At 44.9% G+C, this 23,060-nt stretch overlaps 1 protein-coding gene across 9 annotated transcripts in view; it reads left to right on the plus strand.

Annotated features, from left to right (window-relative positions):
* Positions 1–23,060, plus strand: part of BCL2L13 (BCL2 like 13) — a 69,356-nt gene continuing 46,296 nt past the window's right edge. For all 9 annotated transcript variants that reach the window (XM_067536207.1, XM_067536206.1, XM_067536205.1 and 6 more), the window contains exons 1-2: positions 1–138; positions 7,754–7,943. In XM_067536207.1, the coding sequence (XP_067392308.1) occupies positions 7,823–7,943 (121 nt within the window). In that variant the 5' untranslated portion in view covers positions 1–138; positions 7,754–7,822. The remainder of the gene's footprint in view (positions 139–7,753; positions 7,944–23,060) is intronic.

Here is a 23,060-nt window from a genome sequence, read left to right on the forward strand (position 1 = left end):
CCCCCACCATCATGGCGGCGGCGGCGGGGGCTGTAATTTAGGGCAGCTGGGAGCGCCGCGCGCACGCACGCACAGGTTGGAGGGAGGCAGGCAGGCAGCGCCGCGCGTCCCCTTAGCCCCGCGCCTCGCGAGACTCAGGTAAGGGGTCTCTCTGCACTGCGCGAGGGCTCGGCGGCGCTAGGCTGCGCGCGCCTCGTGTGGCACTGAGGACTGGGTCGGGGGGTTCCGCGCGAGCCTGCGGGGTCGGGTCGGGACTCGGTGCCCTGAGAACTTTCATGGGAGGAGGGGCGGTCACGAGCTCTCCGAGCCGGAGGGGGGGGCGGGGTGTCAGTGCCCGTGACGGGAATGTGGGGAGCCCCAGACCCCTTTAGGGACCCCTCCCCCCGCGGCACCGCCCGCCCCTTCCCTGGTGCTCCTCCGGCGGCTCTGCCCCCCTGTAGTGGGTGACCCCCTTCCCCCCCCATGTCCGTGCGCGGCCCGGCCTCCCTCCGGGCCCGGGTGACGGTTGGGGATGTGGCTGAAGGACGTGCCCTCCCCGCCCCCGCCGCTGACTGAGCGGAGGCCCGGGGCGAAGGCTCCTGGCCCCGGCCCCCCCACTCCTGGCGGCAGCGCTGGTGCCACAGGTGGGGAGGCGGCGCTGCAGCTGGCGGTCCCCCTGCTGCCCTAGGCTGGCTGGCTCCTTCCCGGCTTTGCCCACCCCGGCCCCTCCGGCACACGGTGTCCCTATGGCCGCCCCCTCCCCCCCCCCCCCGAGTGGCCTGGCTGATGCCTTCCTGCAGGGGAGGGGGAAACATCGTGCTGGATCAGACTCGGGACCCAGCTCATCTACAGCCCTGCCTGTAACATCAGCCTGAGCCTCTACCCCCAGGTGCTTGGAGAGGGACGTGCCAGCAACCCCGTAAGGGGCGGTTCTTACTGACTAACAAACCAGAGTTCTGTGGTGCCTTAAAGACTAACAAATTTCACCCACTTTTGTTTTCTGCCCAAGAAAGCTTATGCCCAAATAAATGTGTTAGTCTTGAAGGTGCCACAGGACTCTCGTTGTTTTGTTGAAAACAGACTAACACGGCTACCCCTCTGGAATTCTTATTGACTGTTCGTTTAGCAAGTTTTCACAAACTCAGGAATCCTTGCCAGGTAAATATTAGAGAAAAAAAGCAATTGTGACCATATTACAGAGCGAGCATCATTGCAACACCTCTAATACGTCCTTTCTAGTGATTTTACCAAACGGAGTGAAATCTCTGTACACAACAGACCGGGTATGTTGATCAAATATTAACGTTCAAAAATATTAACGGTCAAAAAACCTGGTGTGCAGGGTTTTTTGCAGGTGAATGTACTTTGTCTAACTGTTGAATAAAAGGTAACCAAATATCTAACTATCTGTAATGGATAGTTCTTGAGGGAAGTTTAAAAGGTAAAACACATGGAATAGTGTGAAGAATCTGAATTTCAAATGATTCTGTAGCATGCAGATCAGGTGGCTGAAAGATGTGATGCTTGGCTGCACAGGTATATGTGCCTGCATTGGAGTGCTTGAGCTGATTTTGTATACAGGCATATGATTTCTGTTCTTTTGATCATTCCTATCTTACTGACTGACTCATTGCTTTGATTTGTCTCTTGCCATTTCTGCCTAGGTATTTATACCTCGCTCATCACTGTAGCATCTGTGAATTAACAAAGGACTGCTCAGCTATCCCATTGACTATATTTGTGTGAATGTTTTTAAACTAATATAACAGTTGGTTAACTAATATTTTAACTACCATTTTTAATTTATGCAATGACATTAAATGACATTGCAAACTACTAAAATGAATGAAAACTGTAATACTTAACAAGTTAATGGAATTTGGGGTTGCAATGATTTATCAATATCATGGTTTAAGGTCAAAGTTTGCAAAAGGTTGAGAACCTCTTCATTAGGTCATTTAATTATTGTTTTAAAAAAAATCAAACCATTTGTTCATGGAAGAATGTAATTAAGTGAGCGTTCTAAGGTCAACTGAAACCACACCCCAAATAAATGACTACCACGGAACTTCTTCCTGCTTTCCAGTACCTCCGTCCATTATGTGTCACTTGAGAAACAGAATCAAGTTGGGTGAGGGTAATATCTTTTATTGTACTGGCTTCAGTTGATGAAAGAGACAAGCTTTTGAGCTGCACTTAGCTTCTTTTAAAGCTTGTCTCTTTCACCAGTTGAAGCTGGTCCAGAAAAAGATATTATCTCACCCCCTATCCTGGAACCAACATGGCTACAGCACCACTACAAACAATTTGAGAAATAGTAATAGATGAAATATTGATTCATTTCCAGTAGGAACGGAAATGTTTAAACTCTGATGAATTTTTGACCATTTACTAAAATCAGTTATATCCCTTAGACCTGGTCTACATGTAAAATGTAGATCTACATAGCTACGGTGCTAAAGGATGTGAAAAATCCAGATCTGAGTGTCATAGCTCTGCCAACTGAACCGTGGGTGTAGATGCAGCTAGGTCAACAGACGAATGCTTCTGTCAACCTAGGTACCATTGCTTTGGAAGGTGGAGTTCCTACTGTGTAAAAACCCTTTCTGTTGCTGTAGTCTGCGTCCGCAAAGTGAGGTTACAGCAGCATAGCTATGGCACCATAGATATTTTATTTAACGCCCACAGTGTGGATGTGGCCAGAGTGGCAATACCTCAAGGGGTGTGTGCTTATTTTCCAACTCCTGCAAAAGTAGGTGCTGTGGTGAATCCTACCAGATGAATGAGATGTTCTCAGAGACCAATTACTGTCAGGTTAAATTAGGATGGAAAAAAATCAATTTTAAAAAAAAGACTGGGTTTCTTGATTTTTGTTGTTGACATTTATGATTTTTTTCTTTTTGGAATCTGAATTTAATATAAAATGTTAAGGCCTACATTTATTATTTAGTTGTACATGTTAATCGTGTTTTGATGAGACGTTTGTGTCTCCAAAATATTTAAGGTGGTTTTGTTTAATAAAAAAATATATGCTGTTTTGTGTGTTTAATTCCATTTACGACCTTAATGCAGCTTGACACAGATCATGAGCAAAAAATTAATTGTGTAGTAAATAAGCAACATATTCACCATTTTCTAACATACTAAAAATGTACAATTAATAAGAATCTGAAGATATTAAGCTATATAATTGCTTAAACAAATTAAATACATATAGTTATAGTGTGCCCTCCCAGGTAGCAAAAAAATGTACCAGATCTAGTGTAAAGGCTCTATTTAATTGTAAATATAACCATTAAAATATGTATATCAACCAATGAGAATGCACCTTTCGTTAGGAAATAATTGAAGTATAAATGGAAAAAGTTGATTAAAATTGATGATTAAAATCAATATATTCCACTTAGTGTTTAAATCATGATTTTAATACCTTGGTTTAAATCAATCCACTAGTTTGCTCATATCGTTTCAGTTCAAAATTGTCTTGCAGTGCTTCTCTGAACTCATAGAGCATTTCACTGACTTTCTTGTGCTGGTATGGGGAATGATCTTCATATATATATGACCTGTGAAACTCCTTGGCGTCTGTTGCTTTTGAATAAAAAGTGCTATGTAAATGTAAGATCTTAGATTAAGGTGAGATGTGAAGTGTAACTGGCTGAACTAAGAATAATTATTTCAAAGTAATATTCTGGAGACAGGGCCCAGAATTGTGAAATATTTCAAAAGTGTGCTGTCCTAAAAATCATTTTGATTTTAAGTCTGTTGTCACTGCAGAAATCACTCAAGTTAGCCTAGCCTGAGTTAGAGCAAAATAATACTTGAGCCCAGAGGGATTGTGTTAGGAGCTGACAAGCTATCCTTACTCAGCCAAAGAACTAGACCCCCTGGTGGGCCAGCAACTTTAGGGGCAACACTTGAGTTACAACTTGGGTTGACTCTGCAGTGAACACAAGCCGTAACAGGGCAGCTATACTTTGGACTGTGTGTTTCTAAAGTGTTGAATAGACTATTGTAAGGATAGTCGTCTCCCATAATCTTTTGTAAACCTGGCAATAAAAAACCTATAGTTTTCTATTAGTGTAGCTCTAAATGCATAAAGAAGGTCTCTGATCCATAACAGTTAAGTGGATACCCTGTGAATGATGACATCTGTCAGATTGTGCTTTAATGCAGTAGTTCAATACAGCAGCATATTGACTAAGTTATGAAAAGCAAATGGAAAGCTGGATGTGCACTAGACTCTCATCTCCTAGGGGAGGGCTAAACCATAGTAAAACCTCTCCACCAGACGGTTACATACATTGTATTAATTGGTAGTTTTTGTATTGCCATGTAATTATGTATGACCTTTCTACTGATGAGGATTCGACAGACTGCATGAGGAAATGTCAGTCAGGCTGACCACACTAGTTCCCAGGTCAATTGAACGGTTGAGCCCATGTCAGACAGATAATGGAGGTTTTTTTGAAGCAGGGTGGGGAGAGAGAGGAAGATGGGTCACAAACTTGAATACATTTAGAGTTTTTGATGATTATTGGGTTATGAAGAAACAGTATTATTAGTAATTCACAATAATGAATCTGAGCCCTTTTGTTTTGTTAAGGAGTAATCAGTCTCTTATTCTTGTGTTGAATCTATTGTATCCATTTAATTTTTTTTGCCCTTCATAACTCTATTCTCTGCTTTTCTGACTAGTGCTCTTATGTTGAGCATTGCTTCTTCTGCTTTTGTCTGGTTCTCTCACAAGTGTATCTGCTCCTTTTTCATTCTGTCCTGAGACATGGAATGCCCTCCCTTCTTTGGTCTGACTAGCCACTTCTCTTGTCTTTTAATTTACTCCTAAAAAATGGCATCTTCTGTGAAGCCCACAGTATGAGAATCAATATTTTCTATTTCACTTCATAAATGGAAAAACATCTTAACTAAACTACCGCGATCAAAATGACTAATCACATTATTGTAGGCCGTTCTTCAGCAAAGACCAATAACTGTGAAACACCACCTCTCTTGGATTCTGAAGTTTGTCAGTGACATTTTCTGTGCGAAGCTGAAGACTTTTATTGTGTGTTCTTCTACACAGATTCTTGTACTGTCATCACTGTGGTGTTGGAGTGCCTGACAGGAGTGCATTAAGTGAAGTGACTAACATCTTTTCATGTGGTTTGTTCTTTCTTTCATCCTCTTCCCAGGGAAACAATTGTAATCTCTTTTTCCAAACAACCCATGGCCTGATTTTTCAGAGTTGCTGAGCATGTACTGAAATTCTCTTGAATTAGGCTTATGTCTTGCATGTGGATCCTTGTACCACCATGGAGTCCCATTCTCTGTTTACTGTTGGAGTCTTTCCCTTCCTTTCTGTGCAGCTCAGATATCTCATCTAAAGATAGTGCCTCATCTTATGTTAAAAATTGTTCTTAGATAATATCTAGTACAGTATTTGGATTCAGATATCATTTGGAATGTAATTCTTTCAGATTGTGTAAAATAATCACAATCCTGGGCAGTTCATTTTGCAAACAGAAGACTTCCAAGGAACCATGTAAGTGTTGCAGAAAGTGGTGGGAACTCAGGATGTTCTGAGAAACACTATTGAATAAAAGCTCCATAATGTGTTGAGGCACACATGCTTGATGGAGAGTGGCATCTTTCACATCAGGCATAAAAGTGAGATCCTAAGAACTGATAGTTATTAAAGATCCCAAAGCTCTTTTAATGAAAGAAAGGGTATTAAACCAGATATCCTTGCTAAATCCCATTTTTTTTAAAAGTATGTTCCCCTTTTTCAATCAAAGCAGCTAGTCAGAAAAGTTTGGAGTTTCTTGGGGATGATCCAATTGCAAGCAGAAATTGCATCAAAGAAAATACCATCAATCTTATTTATTTACAAGGAATGTACACAGACCTGCTTCTCTCAATGCAGGAGGAACAGGAACAAAACGAGTAGTTTCATAGGCCTTATCTACACTAGCACTTATGCCGGCAAAATTTTTGTCACTCAAGTTTGTGGGGAAAAAAACACCCCTCTGAGTGTCACCTGCTGACATAGCTGCCGCCATTTGTTTAGGTGATTTTATTATATTGGCAGGAGAGCTCTCTCCCGTCCACATAACATGGCTACACAAATGCTTCTGCCAGCAAAACTTATGTCGTTTGGGTGTGTTTTTTCACATCCCTGAGTGACAAAAGCTTTGCTGGCATAAGTGCTAGTGGAGACAAGGCTTTAGTTTGTGTCCTGAAACCTCTAGTCAACAGAACAAAATCTCTTACTAGCTTTTTTTTTTTTTTTTTTTTTTTTTTTTTTAAACAGGGTCATCACCCTGTGCTCACCAGCTACTGCTTGGCTTTGCATCTGTCAAAACTCTTGGGTGACACTCTCAGGCCTTGTTTTAGGTGTGGCCACACAATTTAAGCGAAGGGCATATTCACACATCAAATTCAATGCGATTTTAACTCAGCCCATAACAGCGTTTAACCCATCTCATAATAGCATGCTCTGTCTACCTAAATTCCCTTTGAAGTTTCAGTTAGGTGTGGTGATTTTCTTCAGGTAATGTCCCAAACTGTAGTAGTGTTGTTGTGTAACAGCTGCTGTTCCACCCCAGAAATGGCAGTATGTTAGTGGTGGGTGTAGCATTATTTGCAGTATTGTCTATAAAGCACTTTGGGATGAAAGGTGGTATGTGAATGTAAAATTATTGCTGTGAGGCAAGAGATGCCAGTGTTGACTCAAAAGTCTTTTATATGAATCGCAGCTGCAGTCATTTCTGTAGCAGAAGAGCCAACCATGGGGAATATCTTATAAAAGATTCCAGGCAATCTGAAATAGGAGGTAGGGCTTCCCGGAGTATAGTCTAAATGAAAGTGATCTCCACACTTTAATATTAAATGAGTTTGAAACTATTAAAGATCAAAAAAGAGAATGGCTTAACTGCTTCCCCATTGACTCTCTTCCTTTTTCACCTTTTATTGTCAAGTTTATTGTCCTTTCCAGACCCTCCCACCTCCAGATGACTCTGTAGCAGTGTACCTTTATTTCTGCTTATTCTCCATAATTGGTTTGCCCCAGCTAGCTATTTGCATGCCTCTCCAATAATGAAGAGGTTTAGAAGTTATTTCAAATCTCTCATTTGGACACAGGAGGCTTTTTCTTTTAAAGACATCATTTGCAAGATGGATTGTACTTATGGTCTTGTAGTGCGTTGTCCAGCACTTCGTAGGTTCTGAGTTCCACTATAATCAGTTTCCTCTGTTTATGTTGGTCTGGCACACAACAACAGGGAACAAGAAAAATATTTACGAAAAGGAAATGTGTGATTTCCTACTTTGTGTGGTAAGTGATTTTAAAGCCACAAAAATGGCAGGGGAATTCATGCAGGTGTAGAAACAAACTTGTTTTAATTTTTTTTAAACCTAGCTTTACTTTTTTTAAACCTAGTCCCTTTATAAACAAAAGTTTCTCCAGTCTGAGGCATATAAGAGAGAGCACACCATCCCCTTTTCCATTTTAATCCAGCCATACGTTTTTAGTTGAGACTAGAATGGAAAGGAAAGGAGAGAAATGTCTTCTTGGACTGAGGCGTTGGTTGTCAAAACTTCACCCTAAAGCAAATGGAAAAGGCAGTTATAAATTCTCCACAGGGTATTGTGATGGAAACTCTAATAGTCTTAAGCAGAGTCCAGGGGCGTGATTGCTCTTACTGTAATAGGGAGTATGAATTTCTGCTCTTCCTTACAAAAAATAAATAAATAAAATTAATCTTCTCTCTTCCAGTCTTCCTCTCTTAGCTAGAAGAAAAACTACATACACCATTAACCCTGTGGAGCATTGCAAGGCAATCCAATGGCGTCCTCTACTGCTGTGCCTGTAGGATTTCACTATGAAACAAAATACGTTGTTCTCAGCTACCTGGGGCTCTTGTCACAGGAGAAGCCACAAGAGCAACATCTTCCCTTGACTCCAGGTAACGTGTTTACATACGTGACTGCTTTATTAGTTAAGAGTAGAACTGAGAACTCTGTCTTGCATGTATGTAAACAGTGCAAAAAGCAGCAGCAGCTAGACTCATGTATCTCTGTATAGATCTTTGTTCACTTTTAAAATAACATGAAGACCTGGTGATAGAAACAAAGCCGTTCACATCTAAGTCACTGGTTGAATTTCAGTTGAGTCCATAGTGACTAAAATTTATTATTACAGGGTTGTTTGTCATATATGAACCACATAGGTGGTCTCAGTACAGCGCCTCAGAATATATATGCTGGCTGTCATTCTAGTTGCCAGTCTTGAGGTTTTCTCTGTAGTTACACTTTTTGGACAGTCTCCCACTCTTGCTTTACCCACTGGAACTGGCTTAAACAGGGGTTGGGCTTTTTTAATCACGGTTCTAGCCTTGTTTGCAGTGAGTTGAGACAAGATAGTGGTATACACACTTGTGCCCTGTTTATATTAGTGCTTGCACTGTAGCTCCAGTCAGTAGTAGTACAGTGGTGGGATACTTCCAACAAAATGCTAGTGTACCCCAGACTAGAGAAGTCAAGCACTGCATGGATCATGGAAGCAGTTCCTCCAGAACAGGTCTGAGGCAAACTGAGGTTGGGGCAGTGTGAAAGAAGCCACAACTGCCACAGACTGTTTCTCCTGTTTTATGGATATCATTTTAGTTTCCAAGGTTAACAATCAGACACCTTTTATGAAATTAAAGTATGTTTTTTAAATTGTATTTATTTCTTTTCTGGTAAGCAGCATTGTTCTGTTGTCTTGCTGTACAGTTCAGAAGTTAAGGTACATAAACCAAACAATGCAGGAAGTCTGTTTACTGCTTGTAACAGTATTTGGAACAGTCTCCCCACTTGTGCATTAAAGGGCTTACCCTCTCTTCCTTCAGATCCCTTCTTCTTTAAAATAATTCTTCCATGAAGACTTTCATTATTAACCCATCATCTGGGGAAAAGGAAGGAATGGGGGAAAATAAGCAGTGCTTGAACAATATACTCCTGTCATATGTCAGCTTGTCTGTGATTGTAAATGCCATAAGCCAACGACCATGTCTTCCCTTATTCTTTAGCGCCAAGCACTCTACAAGTAATCATAAAATGAACACCATGTATAAATATCTTGTATGTTTTGGTGGGTTGTCCTCTTAACTAGTTGTTTGTAAACCTGTTAATACTTCCTAAATAGATTCTTTCCATGTAAACATCAGAAACAAAACAATAATGATTACAACAGTGAGCATTTGTTTAAAGAGACATGCAGAAGTATAGTCATCAGATTTGACAGTGTTACCATATTAAAGAGTGAGCTTCATTACATCACCTATGACATGTTGATTTTTAAGTAAAATCTCTGATTATACATTTAGCAGACCAGACATGTCTATCAAATATTAATATTAAAAAAAAATGGACACACATGCTGGAGTTTCTTGCAGGTAAATGTACTTTGTCTGATTTTTTTTCAATAAAAGATATTTGGTTATCAGTTTGTTCTCTGTTTCTTTTGCTGGGTATGTAATTGGTGCATTAATTTTTCTATAATAACCACCTTTCATATTGTTTTGAACCATTCCTTTAGAGTTGGCCTTTTCTTTTTCCAGTGAGAGACTATCAATAGCTTAACAACTAGCAAATCAGAGCTTGATTTCCTTTTGTGTGACCATTTCCATTAGAAAGCCACAGGAGGATTACCAAAGGATCATTTAGTAAGAAATGTCCCACAACTTGTGATACTGAGCTATGAATTGCATCCCAGTACTTTGTACTAACTGGACATGTGCAACATATATACCTAAAAATCTCCTTTCACCACAGTTTCTCCAACATTTATCCCCATTCAATCTATATACACTATACAGTATATATTTTTAACCTGAATGGTATGAGGTACCAATAAAGCAGTATCTGAGACATTTTCTTTTATCATGCCACAGACTGAGGTTGCTGGTGTTTTTTTCCAGCTCAAAACCCATTCCTCTGGAGTAATTTGTCTATCCAGATCCTTTTCCCAGTGTGTTGTATATGGACATTTTTTTGTGAGGAAAGTTGTCTGCAAAGATTGATATCAATTAGTTATAATGTTTTTGTTTCCTTATTGACCAGACTTCATTGCTTCTATTTAAAGTTAGTTTTCTGTATAAAACAGCTTTTCTAGAAAGTTGAGAAACATAATGCCCAACTTGAAAGCACTGGTACCATGGGAAAGTGGGCAAGTTAAAGTAAGTTTTGATCTATAAATAAGTTAGAAAAGTTTTCTTTGCTGACTAGCTGGCCAGTCATTTTATTCCATGGCTCTCCCAATCTTTAAAACTTTTTGATTTGTGGTTTCAGTTAAGATCTGGATTTTTTGCAATGGATGATATTGGTGAAGAAAAAGAATTTATCTCATCTCTAGTTCTATCCCAAACCCATAGTTTATCCCAGTGGTTCTCAACCAGGGTACATATACCCCTAGGGGTACACAGAGGTCTTCCAGGAGATGCATTAATTCATCTAGATATTTGCCTAGTTTTACAACAGGCTACATAAAAAGCACTAGTGAAGTCAGTACAAACTAAAATTTCATACAGACAATGATTTGTTTATACTGCTTTATATGCTATACAACTGAAATGTAAGTACAGTATATTCTAATTGTTTTATATTATAATTATATGGTAAAAAATTAGAAAGTAAGCAGTTTTTCAGTAATAGTGTGCTGTGACACTTGTATTTTTATGTCTGATTTTTAAGCAAGTAGTTTTTAAGTGAGGTGGAACTTGGGGTTAAGCAAGACAAATCAGACTCCTGAAAGGGGTACAGTAGTCTGAAAGGATTGAGAACCTCTGGATTAGCCTTTGCTAAAGAATATGTAGTAATTTCTGGAGGGTGAGATATATTTTTTTATTAATCTGTGGGAGCCTAGCAATGTTTGCACAGCCACAGTTTTCTTGTTCAATAAAAGCCCAGTGTTTGGCTGGGTTAGATCTTCCTCAGTCGTCTTCTACTTTGAGCTGGCTGGCTTGATAGTACAATAAAATACTTTGAACAGGTAGTTAGTCCAGTCTGTTTAATAGGTCTGTACAAAGTATTTGTAATCACTCTTGATTTTTTCTTATTCTGTATAAATCCTAACATCCTCTGTGTTCCTGTTAAGGTTTTTGTCTGGTGAGATTACAGAAAGATTCTGAAACAAGAAAGATATCCTTGGCAAAATGTTTTTAACTGTGGCTTTTCTTCCCAACTGAGAAATTGCATACTTCCCCCACTATGCCAAATCTTTTTTCATTTGCTGAAGTAATGGTTTGAATTTAAATCATAGAGCTCTTCTAGGTTGTTCGAGATTTTAATTCCCAGGTATTTTATAGAATTTTGCTCATTTCCACCCAAATGTCTTCTGGAGGAATGACTTCTCAGAGTCTGGCAAGTTTTTAGTTAGCATTTCAGATTTAGCATATTTACTTTAAATCCAGATGATTTCCTGTATTTGTTCTGATATTTTGTTTAGATAAAAATAATACTACATCATCTGCATAGAAAGCTACATTCTGATGTGTTCCTGTGAGTTTTATTCCGGTGATAGTCATTGTTCCTTATCCTCTGTGCAAAAGGCTCCATGGCTGGTTCTAAAGGTAAAGGAGACAATGGGCATCCCTGCCTTAGACCATCTATGTAATTAAAACTGGAGATTTTAACCCCACTATCTTGTGCAGGTGCCTTTGTGCTAGTATAAAAAATAGTTCTTCGAGTGCTTGCTCATGTCCATTCCACTATAGGTGAGTGCACGCCTCTGTGCATGGTTCCCAAAACTTTTTTCCCCTTAGCAGATCCCGTAGTCTGCAAAAGAGAAGAATGGGGGGGGCAGAACAAGGGCTCTGGACATTAGGAAAAAGCCCCCTGGGGTCCCGCGCACATGCCGTGGTATGTGAGGGACTGCCGGCCCTACGCCCCCTCAGTTCCTTCTTTCCACCCCTGACTGTTGCTGGAACTAGCCTTGCTCTCAGCAAGTACTGTTCCTCTTCTTTGAACTTGTTTGTTATTCTAAGTGGTTTAGTTAAGTGTTGTTAAAAAGAGTAGTTAGAGATAAGGCAAGTCCCTGTGGGGACTTAGAGGGGCCAGGCTATGCCCTGGTCGCCTGGATTCAAGCCATGTGCCTCCTGTGGGAAGGCCTTCCTGCTCAGCAACCCCGACGACCGCTTCCTGAAGTGTTTGGGGAAGGCACACAGAAAAGAAAAGTGCAAGATCTGCAGGGCTTTTAAACTGAGGACTCAGAAGGACCGAGAGATCCAGTTAAAAGCCCTGCTGATGGAGGCAGCGCTCTGTCCAGCGTCCAAGCTGGCCCACTCCACCTCAGCACCGAGCGTGACCTAGGTGCAGAGCGCACTGCCGGAACTGGCCTTGACTCAGCACCGTGCAACATCACCGGCACCAAGCTCGACTCGGCACTAAGCAACATCACCGGTACCAAGGAGAAAGAGGCAGCGTGTGGAATGCAGACGCTCCCCTGCGCCGTCAGTACGGGCAGAGTTGAGTACAGAGATGCACTGGACCTGGCCTGTTGAGTCTTCTCCGGTGCCTGCATCTCTGATCAGGGAGCCTCCCCCGACTCCTGAGAATGGGAGAGTGCCCCTGCTGACGCCATGGACACCTGCGCCCGCGCCCCCCCTCCCTGCCAAGGGAGAAAGGGCCGGTGTCATGGGGGAAAACCCGCGTTGGGTCCCCCTGAAGGGCAGTGGAGATCCCCAGTAGTACAGGGAGGAAGATCTCCTGCCAGATGGCCACTGGGGGTAGAGCAGAGACGCTCGCCCAGCAGTCACTCCAGGTCGGCATTGTCGAGCTGGCCTGCTTCGACTCAGGAGGCGGAGTCTCCCTCTTGGCACCGATGTCAATCCCTAGCACTGGAGGCAGCGCAGGCCAGGAGGCGGCACCGGTCAAGGTCTGCCAGGCGGCGCTCGGACAGCTCCCATCCAAGTTCCCCGGCACCAAGGAGTTTGCCCGCACCGAGGTGGCGCAGAACCCGGTCACCGTCGGAGGACCCGGCATCGAGGAGTCCATGGTGTGGAACCTGGTTGCCGGAGTTCGGCTTGGCACTGAGGAGCTCGGAGTCGTGCCGACCTTGGTCATCAAAAGGGTCTGCAGGGCCTCACGGCAAACGGCACCAGAAGTCATCAGTACCGAGACAACGCTCCGGTACCTCTAGGTCTTCAGAGCGCACCTCCATTCGTCTGCACCATTCGCGGCGACGGAGGCGGTCGGAGGCGTCGAGAGGGCGGTTCCCGGCACAGAAGGATGCCCGGGACCGAGGATGTGCACGGCATCGCCGGTCTAGTGACTCGGGGTCTCCCAGGGGGACACCCATCGGGACAGCCTACGCCCCCACAATGTGTCACAGCCCGTGGCACAGTCATCCCTGAGTTGGCCCCAGGGTCAATGGCCCCAGCAATGGCCTTACTGGGTCCCATGGGATATCCAGATGGGGCTGGGGTCCCAATCCATCCTGTCATCAGGGGTGCAGTCCATGCCTCCGGCACAGGAGAGGACCCATAGACGCCACTCCTCAGACGAGGAGTCGGACCCCATGGAGGGACCCTCAGCGGGTGCAACCCTTCGCCAGGAGGGGGCGCACCCACAGGACGCACCTCGGCAATCCTCTTCCTCCTCATCGGACGAGGTAGCCTCCCGGGACCACTCGGTGCCACTAGAGGATTTCAGGGCACACCAGGAGCTGCTCAAGAGGGTGGCGTCCAACTTGGGGCTGGAGGTAAAAGAGTTAGAGGAGGCCGAAGATAGCCTCTTCAATGTGCTGGTGGCAGCTGCCCCAGCGAGAGTGGCCCTCCCAGTCCACGAAGGGTCTTTAACATTGTAAAGGCCCTGTGGCAAACCCCTTCTTTGGTCGCCCCTACGTCAAAGGTGGCCGAGAGAAAGTATTACATTCCGGCTGAAGGGTTTGAGTATCTGTTCACTCATCCTGCCCCGGGAACCGTGATGATAGATGTGGCTAACCAGCGTGACAGACAAGGTCAGCCAGGGTCCACTCCCAAGAACAAAGACAACAAAAAGCTGGATTTGTTGAGGAGAAAGGTTTATTCTATGGCAAGCCTGCAGTTCAGGATTGCCAACCACCAAGCCCTCCTGGGTAGATATAATTTCAACTTGTGGGACTCCCTCAGGCGGTTCGCTGAGGCCCTGCCTCAGGATCAGGCTGCAGACTTTAACACCATCGTGGAGGAAGGGACCACGGTGGCTAGGGCAGTGCTCCAGATGTCCTGTGATGCTGCTGACTCGGCGGGCAGGGCCATAGCCTCCACCATCTCCATCTCGTGGCTGCAATCCTCGGGCCTGTCCCAGGAGGTGCAGCAATTGATTCAGGACCTCTCCTTTGATGGGTCAACCCTATTCTCCAACCAGACTGATGTGAAGCTGCACGGTCTGAAGGACTCCAGGGCCATGCTTCGCTCCCTGGGCCTGTACACGCCCCAGGCTTCCAGGCGCAGCTGCAGCCAAGGCCTCCGCCCAGGCCTTTTCGACCTAGGGATAGGAATGGGGGTTTAGAAGGAGAAATCAGCCCCCCAGCTCATCCTCAGCTCCCCAGCAGGGGCCCCCAGGAGGTCGGGCAACCAGAGCAGACAATTTTGATGATGCGCCCGAGGGTGGCGCCCCGACTGCTCTCCTGGATCCGCCCCGCCCCTTCCTAAACAGGTTAAGACCCTTCTATCCCGAATGGGCAAAGATCATTTCGGACAGTTGGGTCCTTGGCATAGTCTCAGGGGGCTATGCTCTACAGTTTACATCTACCCTCCCCCTCCCCGACAATCCTCCCCCTCTGTCCCTCTTCAGGGACCCCTCTCACTCCTCTTGCAGGAGGTAGACACCCTCCTCAACATGGGAGCTGTGGAAATGGTCCCTCAAGGCAGAAGGGGAAAGCGGTTCTAGGGGTTCTATTCGAGGTACTTCCTCATCCCCCAAGCGACTCAGGTTTCGCATGGTCTCCCTAGCTTCCATAATCTCTTCCCTGGATCCAGGAGACTGGTATGCCACCCTCGATCTCAAGGACACATACTTTCATGTGTCTATCCTCCCCAGCCACAGGCGTTTTCTCTATTTCACGGTGGCTGGATTCCACTACCAGTTTACAGCCCTGCCCTTTGGCCTATCTTTGGCTCCAAGGGTGTTCACTAAGTGCCTGGCAGTAGTGGCTGCCCACCTGAGATGAAAGGGTGTGCACATTTTTCCTTACCTGGACGATTGGCTGATCAGGGGCAGGTCCAGGTCCCGAGTGCAGGAAAGCATGATCCTCACTTGCTCCATGTGCAGCAGGCTGGGACTGCTCATAAACGAGCAGAAGTCCACACTAACCCCAGTGCAACACACAGAATTCATTGGGGCCACCCTGGACACTTCCCAGGCCAGAGTCTTCCTTCTATCTTCGAGTGATTGCTCATATCCATTCCAATAGAGGTGTGTGCGCACCCCGTGCACAGATTCCTGGAACTTTTTTCCCTTAGCTAGCCCCGCAGGGTCTGCTCAGGTGCCCCCTGGAGTGCCGTGCTCATGTCATGGTATATAGGGCGCTGCTGACCCTGCGGGCCCTCAGTTCCTTCTTTCCACCTGTGATGGTTGCTGGAACGTCTGCCTCTTGCATATCGCAAGTAGCCTCCCTTAGCATTCTAGTGTTTTTCTTTGTTAGTTGATTGTGATAGTTTAAAACTCATTAGTAGATAGCAAACAAGTGCCCTTCAGGGCTACATTAGAGCCATGCCTGTCTCTACTGGCTTCAAAGCCTGCACCATGTGTGCTAAAGTTTTCTCCGTGATCCTCACGACCGCTGCCTCCGATGCCTCTGTAAAATCTGCAAAGCCTTCAAGCCACGCACTCAAAAAGAGCGGGATGCCCGGCTGGAGGCTATCCTGATGGAGTCGGCGCTCCGGCCGGTCTCCGAGCCATTGAGATCGCCGGTGGCACCGAGCGTCTCCTCAGTGTGGAGCGTCCCGACGACACTGGCACTGAAGCCAGTGGTGCCAAAGAAGAAGATGCGGCCCGAGGCTGCACACATGGACTCCTCCCTGCGACTGGTACAGGCTGGGTCTGCTCATAAACGAACAGACATCCACTGACCCCAGTGAAACACACAGAGTTCCTTGGGGCCACCCTGGACGCTCCCCAGGCCAGAACCTTCCTGCCTCAGCCACGTTTTCAGATGCTGGTCTCTATCACCTCCCAGCTGCACTGATACCCCACGACAACAGCCAGGCACTGCCCACAGCTGTTGGGCCGCCCGGTGGCCTGCACGTATGTAGTGAGACTAGCTCGCCTGATGCTCAGACCACTTCATGCGTTGTTGGCCTCGGTATATGTGCCAAGCAGACACCCATTGGACTGGGTGGTCACAGTTTGCCCGCCCGTCTTAGCCTCCCTAAACTGGTGGCGGATTCCCAAGGCAGTGATGAAGGGCATTCCATTCAGGGAACAATTCTGCCGGTCATCCTAATTTCCGATGCTTCAGATATAGGATGGGGAGCCCACATCAGCGCCAACCTAGGCACTCGGGTTTTGGTCGGGGGAGGAGAGGCTCCTGCACATAAACATGAAGGAGCTGAGGGCCATTCGCCTAGCATGCAAGGTGTTCCTCCGTTTCCTGACAGGCAGAGTGGTGCACGTGCTGATAGACAACACCGCAGCCATGTTTTATATAAACAGGCAGTGGGGGGGTCGCGCGCTCCTCGGCCCTCTGCGACGAAGCTACCCGTCTGTGGGACTTTGCTGTGAGGCACGATTTCCACTTAACTGCCTCTCACCTCCCGGGAGTGAAGAACAACGAGGCGGATCGCCTCAGCAGTTCGTTTCTACCCCGCCACGACTGGTCGTTGCACCCAGAGGTGGTGGCTATGATCTTCCAGAAGTGGGGCATTACCCAACTGGACCTATTCGTGTCGATCTGGAACACGAAGTGCCTGAGATTCTGCTCGCTCCGGGGTCGTGAAACTGGGTCAATTTCTGAATCATTCATCATTAACTGGATGGGGACCCTCAGGTACGTGTTCCCACCCGTTCCGCTCCTGCCCAAGATCCTGCTGAAAATAGAGGGACAGGGCGGATGTTATACTCATTGCTCCAGCCTGGCTGAGACAGCACTGGTTCAACATGCTGCTGGACCTTTTGATCGCCCCACCCCTGGAGCTCCCGAGGCGGCACTCCCTTCTATCCCAGGACCATGGTCGCCTGTTGCACCCGGACCTGGACTCCCTGTACCGCACAGCCTGGAGGCTCTATGGCTGATGAAGGGGGAGAGAGCCTGCTTGGTGCAGGTCCAACAAGTCCTGCATGGCAGCAGGAAACCTTCCAAACAGGTCGTGTATTGGGTTAAGTGGAAATGGTTTACCTCTTGGGCGGAGTATTCCACCCAGCCTCTCACCTGTACAGGCAATCCTGGAGTACTTGCTCCAGCTAAAGCTCCAGGGTCTGGCGTTGGCCTCACTGAAGGTTCACCTGGCGGCCGTTTCGGATTTCCATCTGCTGCTAAAGGGGAGATTGCTGTTCTCCCATCCCATGTTGGTCAGGTTCCTCAAGGGAGTGGAGAGGCTTTATCTGCAGGTCCGTGACCCAGTGCCTCCCTGGGATCTTAACCTGGTCCTCTCGAAACTCATGGGGCCCCCCTTTGAACCCATGGCTTCATGCCCTCTGCTCATGCTTTCATGGAAGGTAGCCTTCCTGGTGGCCATTACCTCAGCTAGGAGGATCTCCGATATTAGGGCCTTGACCTCGGAGCACCCTTATACAGTATTCTATAAGGATAAGGTGCAGTTGAGGCCACACCCAGCCTTCCTGCCCAAGGTGGTTTCCCAATTTCATTGTAATCAAGATATTTTTCTCCCCATGTTTTTTCCCGAACCGCACGGATCAGAGGGGGAGAGGAGGTGGCATTCGCTGGATGTGACATGAGCCCTGGCCTTCTACATCAAGTGTACAAAGCCATTCTGGAAATCGATGCAGCTCTTCGTCGCAGTGGCTGATCAGATGAAAAGCTCACCTGTCTCCATCCATTGCATCTCCTCGTGGATTACATTAAGCATCAAGTTCTGCTACGAGCAGGCGAGAGTGCCGCTTCCGGGAACCATCACAGCACACTCAACTAGAGCTCAAGCATCGTCTGCAGCCTTCCTGGAGGGAGTGCCTCTGCAGGACATCTGCAAAGCTGCCACTTGGTCATCAGTGCATACCTTCACGTCCCACTACGCCATCGTTCAGCAGGCGAGAGAGGACGCAGGATTTGGCAGAGCGGTGCTGAGGACAGCTCACTGGTAGCTCCTACCCACCTCCAAGGTATTGCTTGTTAGTCACCTATAGTGGAATGAACATGAGCAAGCACTTGAAGAAGAAATCAAGCTCACTTACCGGTAACTGTTGTTCTTCGAGATGTGTTGCTCATGTTCATTCCACAACCCACCACCCATCCCTGCTGCTGGAGTTGGCAGAAAGAAGGGACTGAGGGGGGCGTAGGGCCCGCAGAGCCTTTTGTACCAGAGCTGGCCCTGTGGGATCTGCTAAGGGGAAAAAAGTTTCAGGAACCGTGCACGGAGGCGTGCAGACACCTATAGTGGAATGGACATGAGCAACACATCTCAAAGAACATCAGTTACTGGTAAGTAACCTTGGTTTAGCCATGTAAGGAACTGGGGGTCAGTGTCCATTTGGAACTGGACTTGAAAGTATTGTTGAAAATTGCTAATATCTCTGTGGCACTAAATTCATACTTCAATCTGTACAATTAATTTTTTTTGTCTTTAATAAACAATGTCTTTTTGTACTTTGGTGTCAGTATAATTTCTGTTATAATTTCATCTCCTCCTCTATGAAGGGACAGGCACTGGAGTACCAAGACACCCATGTGTTCTTACCTACGATTTGTCTGTTTCATAAAGCTTTTTGTGGGAAAACGTAGGTTATTTGCTTTTAACAGGAAAAATGACCATGCCATTTCCTAATCTGCAATAACTACACTGTGTTTCAATGAAGACACATTAGGTAAGAACAAAGCCACTATTTGAAATAGACAGTTTTGTTACCTGAACCCAAGATTCCAAGAGGAATAAGTATTTTTCTGTAACTCGGTTCTGTTTATACAAACATAGAAAATAACTGAGTTGTTTGAAAGTGGAGGAAATGGAGAATCCTATAACAAGCATTTTAATTTAAGGTCAATATTGAAACTGATTTAAGAGCAGAATGTCAGTACAAGCTTTTGTATTCAATTGACATCCAAATCTAGGAGGACATATGAGCTTCTGAACAAAGATAACTAGCTGACAAGTTTGCTCACACTGCAGAGGGATGTGGTCTCAGACATGCTGTTTGTTGTTCTAGGACACTGATACTTTCAAAATGTGTTTGTTTTATCCCCATTGCTGTAAACTTGCCTCCTTCCCTTCAACAAACAGACAAACACTGGTCATCTCTTGCCATCATTAATCAAACTTCCTTGCTGGCATTCACACTTTTGTCTCCACCCCATCACCCTACGCCCAATCTGTTCATATGCCATTGCCAAAGTCAGCTTCCTCTCTTGCTCTGACCATGTCACTTTCCTTGTTACTTGTTTGGAATCCCATTGCTTCAGTCTCTTCAGTCTCTCAAGCTCCATTTTCTCACTTTGAAGGTCCTATAACTTTACCCTACCTTTATCTCTCCTCTTTATCCTCTCCTTATATCACTGTTGGTGTCTCCTTTACTGCTTTCTATGCTTGTAACAGTTTTCTATTTCTTGTTGCTTAACAAGCAGCTCATGCAGTGCCTCTGGCATTCCATCTGCTTGATAATTATTGTTATTTATATTATGTGTGGTATGGGAGCCACTAAATGTAAATGAAAAGGAGTTGCTTGGGATCCCCCAGCAGGAAGGAGTGAGAATTTCCACTTTTGAGAAAGAAGGGATACAGGAAATGATAATGTTGGATTGTCATGTCATTAAGTCTATGTGACAATATATGTTAATACAATATCTTATCACCAAGGCTACAGTACAGCATCGAAGTCTGATTTTTGTGGTACTGCACAACTCCATGTGGCCACTTTGATTCTTCAGCTGTTGTGGTTGAACACCCCAGCTCTAGAGGATGAGGAGTCTAACATTTTGTTGATGTATGTTGGCTATCACTTACTCTTAGTCTAAATAACTATAAAGTTGCTTATAGTGTTGTGAGATCTTTGTAAGGAAAACATTTTTAATACAACTAACACTTAGTTCTTCTATTTTCTGTCTTTTAATTAATATACTTTTCTCTTTTGTGGCGTATAGAGCCGTCTGCAAATTATTTAGGAAGTGGTGACTGTCTGTATGGTTGCTGTTGCTTTGGCTTTAAAAGCAGCAGTTATATCCGCTTTAGCCTACTGATCTGGAAGAAGGAAACAGATAATGCCAGTTCAGTTTCAGACGTATGCACGCTGATATCTACCACAGCAACAAGAACACAACTTTTAAACAGTCTCCAGGAGTATCCCCTTTAGTATGCCAGACTCCCACTTTTCACAAGGGGAGGTTACGTGACCTCAAAGATGACTTGAATGAGCTGTGGCACTCCAGCACCCCTGTTTCTCACTATGCCATGCTGCCGAGAGTCCAAATGAAATCAGACTCCTGAGAAAGACTGCCTTCTTTGGGAGCAATGTACTTTTTCCAGCAATACCCAGAAGCCTTTTCAAAGCAAGGTAGCATTTATTAGTCAACTGGAATACAGTGTCTGGAAGTCCTTAGGTTAGCATGATAAAAACCAGGCTCAAGTCAGAGTCCATAGGAAGAAGCCATTGCCTCAAGATAGACTCACAACAGATACTCCTTCTCAATCTGTCCTGTAGAAGTTGTTCCACTTTTTATAAATAATCAATAGTAACTGGAGCAGGGATGTGAGCTTGGGTCTGTCAACAGGAGAGAGTGACAGCGCCCCTTGCCAGATTGTCCCAATGGCTAGAACACTCATGCATTGTTGGAGACCCAAGTTCAAATCCCTTCTGTACATCAGGCGGGGGGGGGGGTGTGTGAATCTGGGTTTCCCATGTACTGGGAGAGTATCCTAACCACTGGTCTAAAGGTTAGAAGGAAACTGCTCCTCCTTGTCCTGACGCAAACATTATTTTTTTTTTTTTTTTTTTTTTAGTTCACAATTTTTTTCTGTTTGGTTCAACCCAAAACAATTTTTTTTTATTTTTCAGAATTGCCAGCAAATTGAAAAAATTATTTTCTTAGCTCTACTCCTGAGTACTCCGCAACAACCTTAAGATAGTCTGTACAGACTATCATTTTGTCTTTGCTATGGCCTCTCTGTGTTCACACATTCACCCTGCTTTGGTTTTCCAGTCATTAAGTGATAATGTTTCGTTATTGGGGCTCCCATTGTCTGTTCTGATTTCTCTATTCTTATATGTGATTCCAGCCAGTGCTTGTTAAAATATCTGGTTTCATTCCAGGGAGAATATGTGACACTTGGGCATCTCATTCTCTTCTGCACTCTGTGTATAATACATAAACTGAGATACATACATGGATCATAAAAGTATTACCAAAAACTCCCACATTCCTCACACCCTCTCACGATTAACTTGTGTGACCTGGAGTGCTGCGAAACAAATTACTGCATTCTTTTTGCTTTTGGCTTGGGGGAAGTGAAGGCCCCCTACAGGATCCACTTGCGATAAGGGCCCTGCTTTGGGTTGACCTGTCCTTTAATCCTAGGAAGAGTGTGGCCACATATGAAGCCCCAGTCAGTGCCACTTCTGGGTTGACCATGTGGTGTTGCTTGATACTTCCATTTCCTCAGAATTCGATACTGCAGTCTTTTCTTTTGGTTGCTTCTGAAGAGCTTTGAAAACTACTTAAAGGGGTACTTCTCTTTTAAAAACCTTCCTATTGCACTGAACTGGTCTCTGAAATTGGACATGTTTCTTTATATTGCTGGGGATCAAGAGACCTATAGCTACAGAAAGCTAGAGTCTGTTGATCTTTGCAGTGTTTGCCCCCTGTAGAGTTACTGAGCCAGACGGATAGGTTTTTAATGCTCTAGCACCACTGAGATTGTATATTGTTGGAATCTGCTGTTGTAGAGTTGAGGGTGTTGATGAGATGGAAACCATTGACTCTACAGCATGAATTAGCAAAACAGTTCTTTTGTATGCTGGCAGCAGTGGGATTTCTCTTGCTCACATTTTCCACATGACTTGTTATCAAGTATGACAGTTTGTCATGTGTAATCAGCATCACATTAGTCCCATGAGAATGGGTCCTCTTCTACAAAGGCTGCTGCCTTCCTTCCAAGCAGGGCAGGGTGGGGCATATGTTAAAACAGGAGGCTGTATGTGTATGTACTTGTTGGGCTTGATTGTGAAGTGGTAGTTCAGCCATTCCAAGAGGGGATGTTGAGTGAATTGATAAAGCATTAGTGTGCAGCTGTTCATTACTCAAAACAAGGAAGAACTCTTTTCTGGAATTTATGGTTCAAGGTGAGAGAGAGAAAGAGTGTGTGTTTGAGGAGAGAGGAATTTGGGAAGCCTAAGTAAAATAGCTTTAGAGAAGGAGATAGTCGTATTAATTGTGAGGCTGAGGAAAAAGAAGTGGGACTGGCCATCTTCCTTTTTGAATGGTTCACATCAGGAACTGTAAACCTCTCCAGTTGACGCAGGCACTCAGTTGGCATGAGTGCACTTCAGACAGATAGCAGCAACTGGAGAATAGCATGTACAGTATATAAAAAAAAATTCTGAAGTTCCTACCCATGTTCAGCTAGATAGGTTTAGGTTAACACTTCATCTCACTTTTCAAATACAGATGTCACCACAATCAATATTAATGGATATATTAGGCTTTTTTAAAGATCTAAAATGGGAAATTTGGGAAACCATGGTCATGAATAGAATCACCATGGAGGGGAGAAAGATGAAATGTTGGAGGACAGAAGGAATGCTGAAGATAGTAAGTAGAGATCAGAGAACCAGGAGAACATAAGCCTAGTTTGTGGAGAAAAGCTATTGACGCTGTCGAAGGGAACAGAGATTAGAATAAATGATAAACAATTACAATTGGCCGGAAAGAGTTACTTAGTGAGAGCAGTTTTGGAATC

This window comes from Emydura macquarii, unplaced genomic scaffold, assembly GCF_026122565.2.
Source record: "Emydura macquarii macquarii isolate MOO-44397 ecotype Brisbane River unplaced genomic scaffold, CSIRO-AGI_Emac_v2 contig_3530, whole genome shotgun sequence".
Classification (NCBI taxonomy): Eukaryota; Metazoa; Chordata; order Testudines; family Chelidae; genus Emydura; species Emydura macquarii.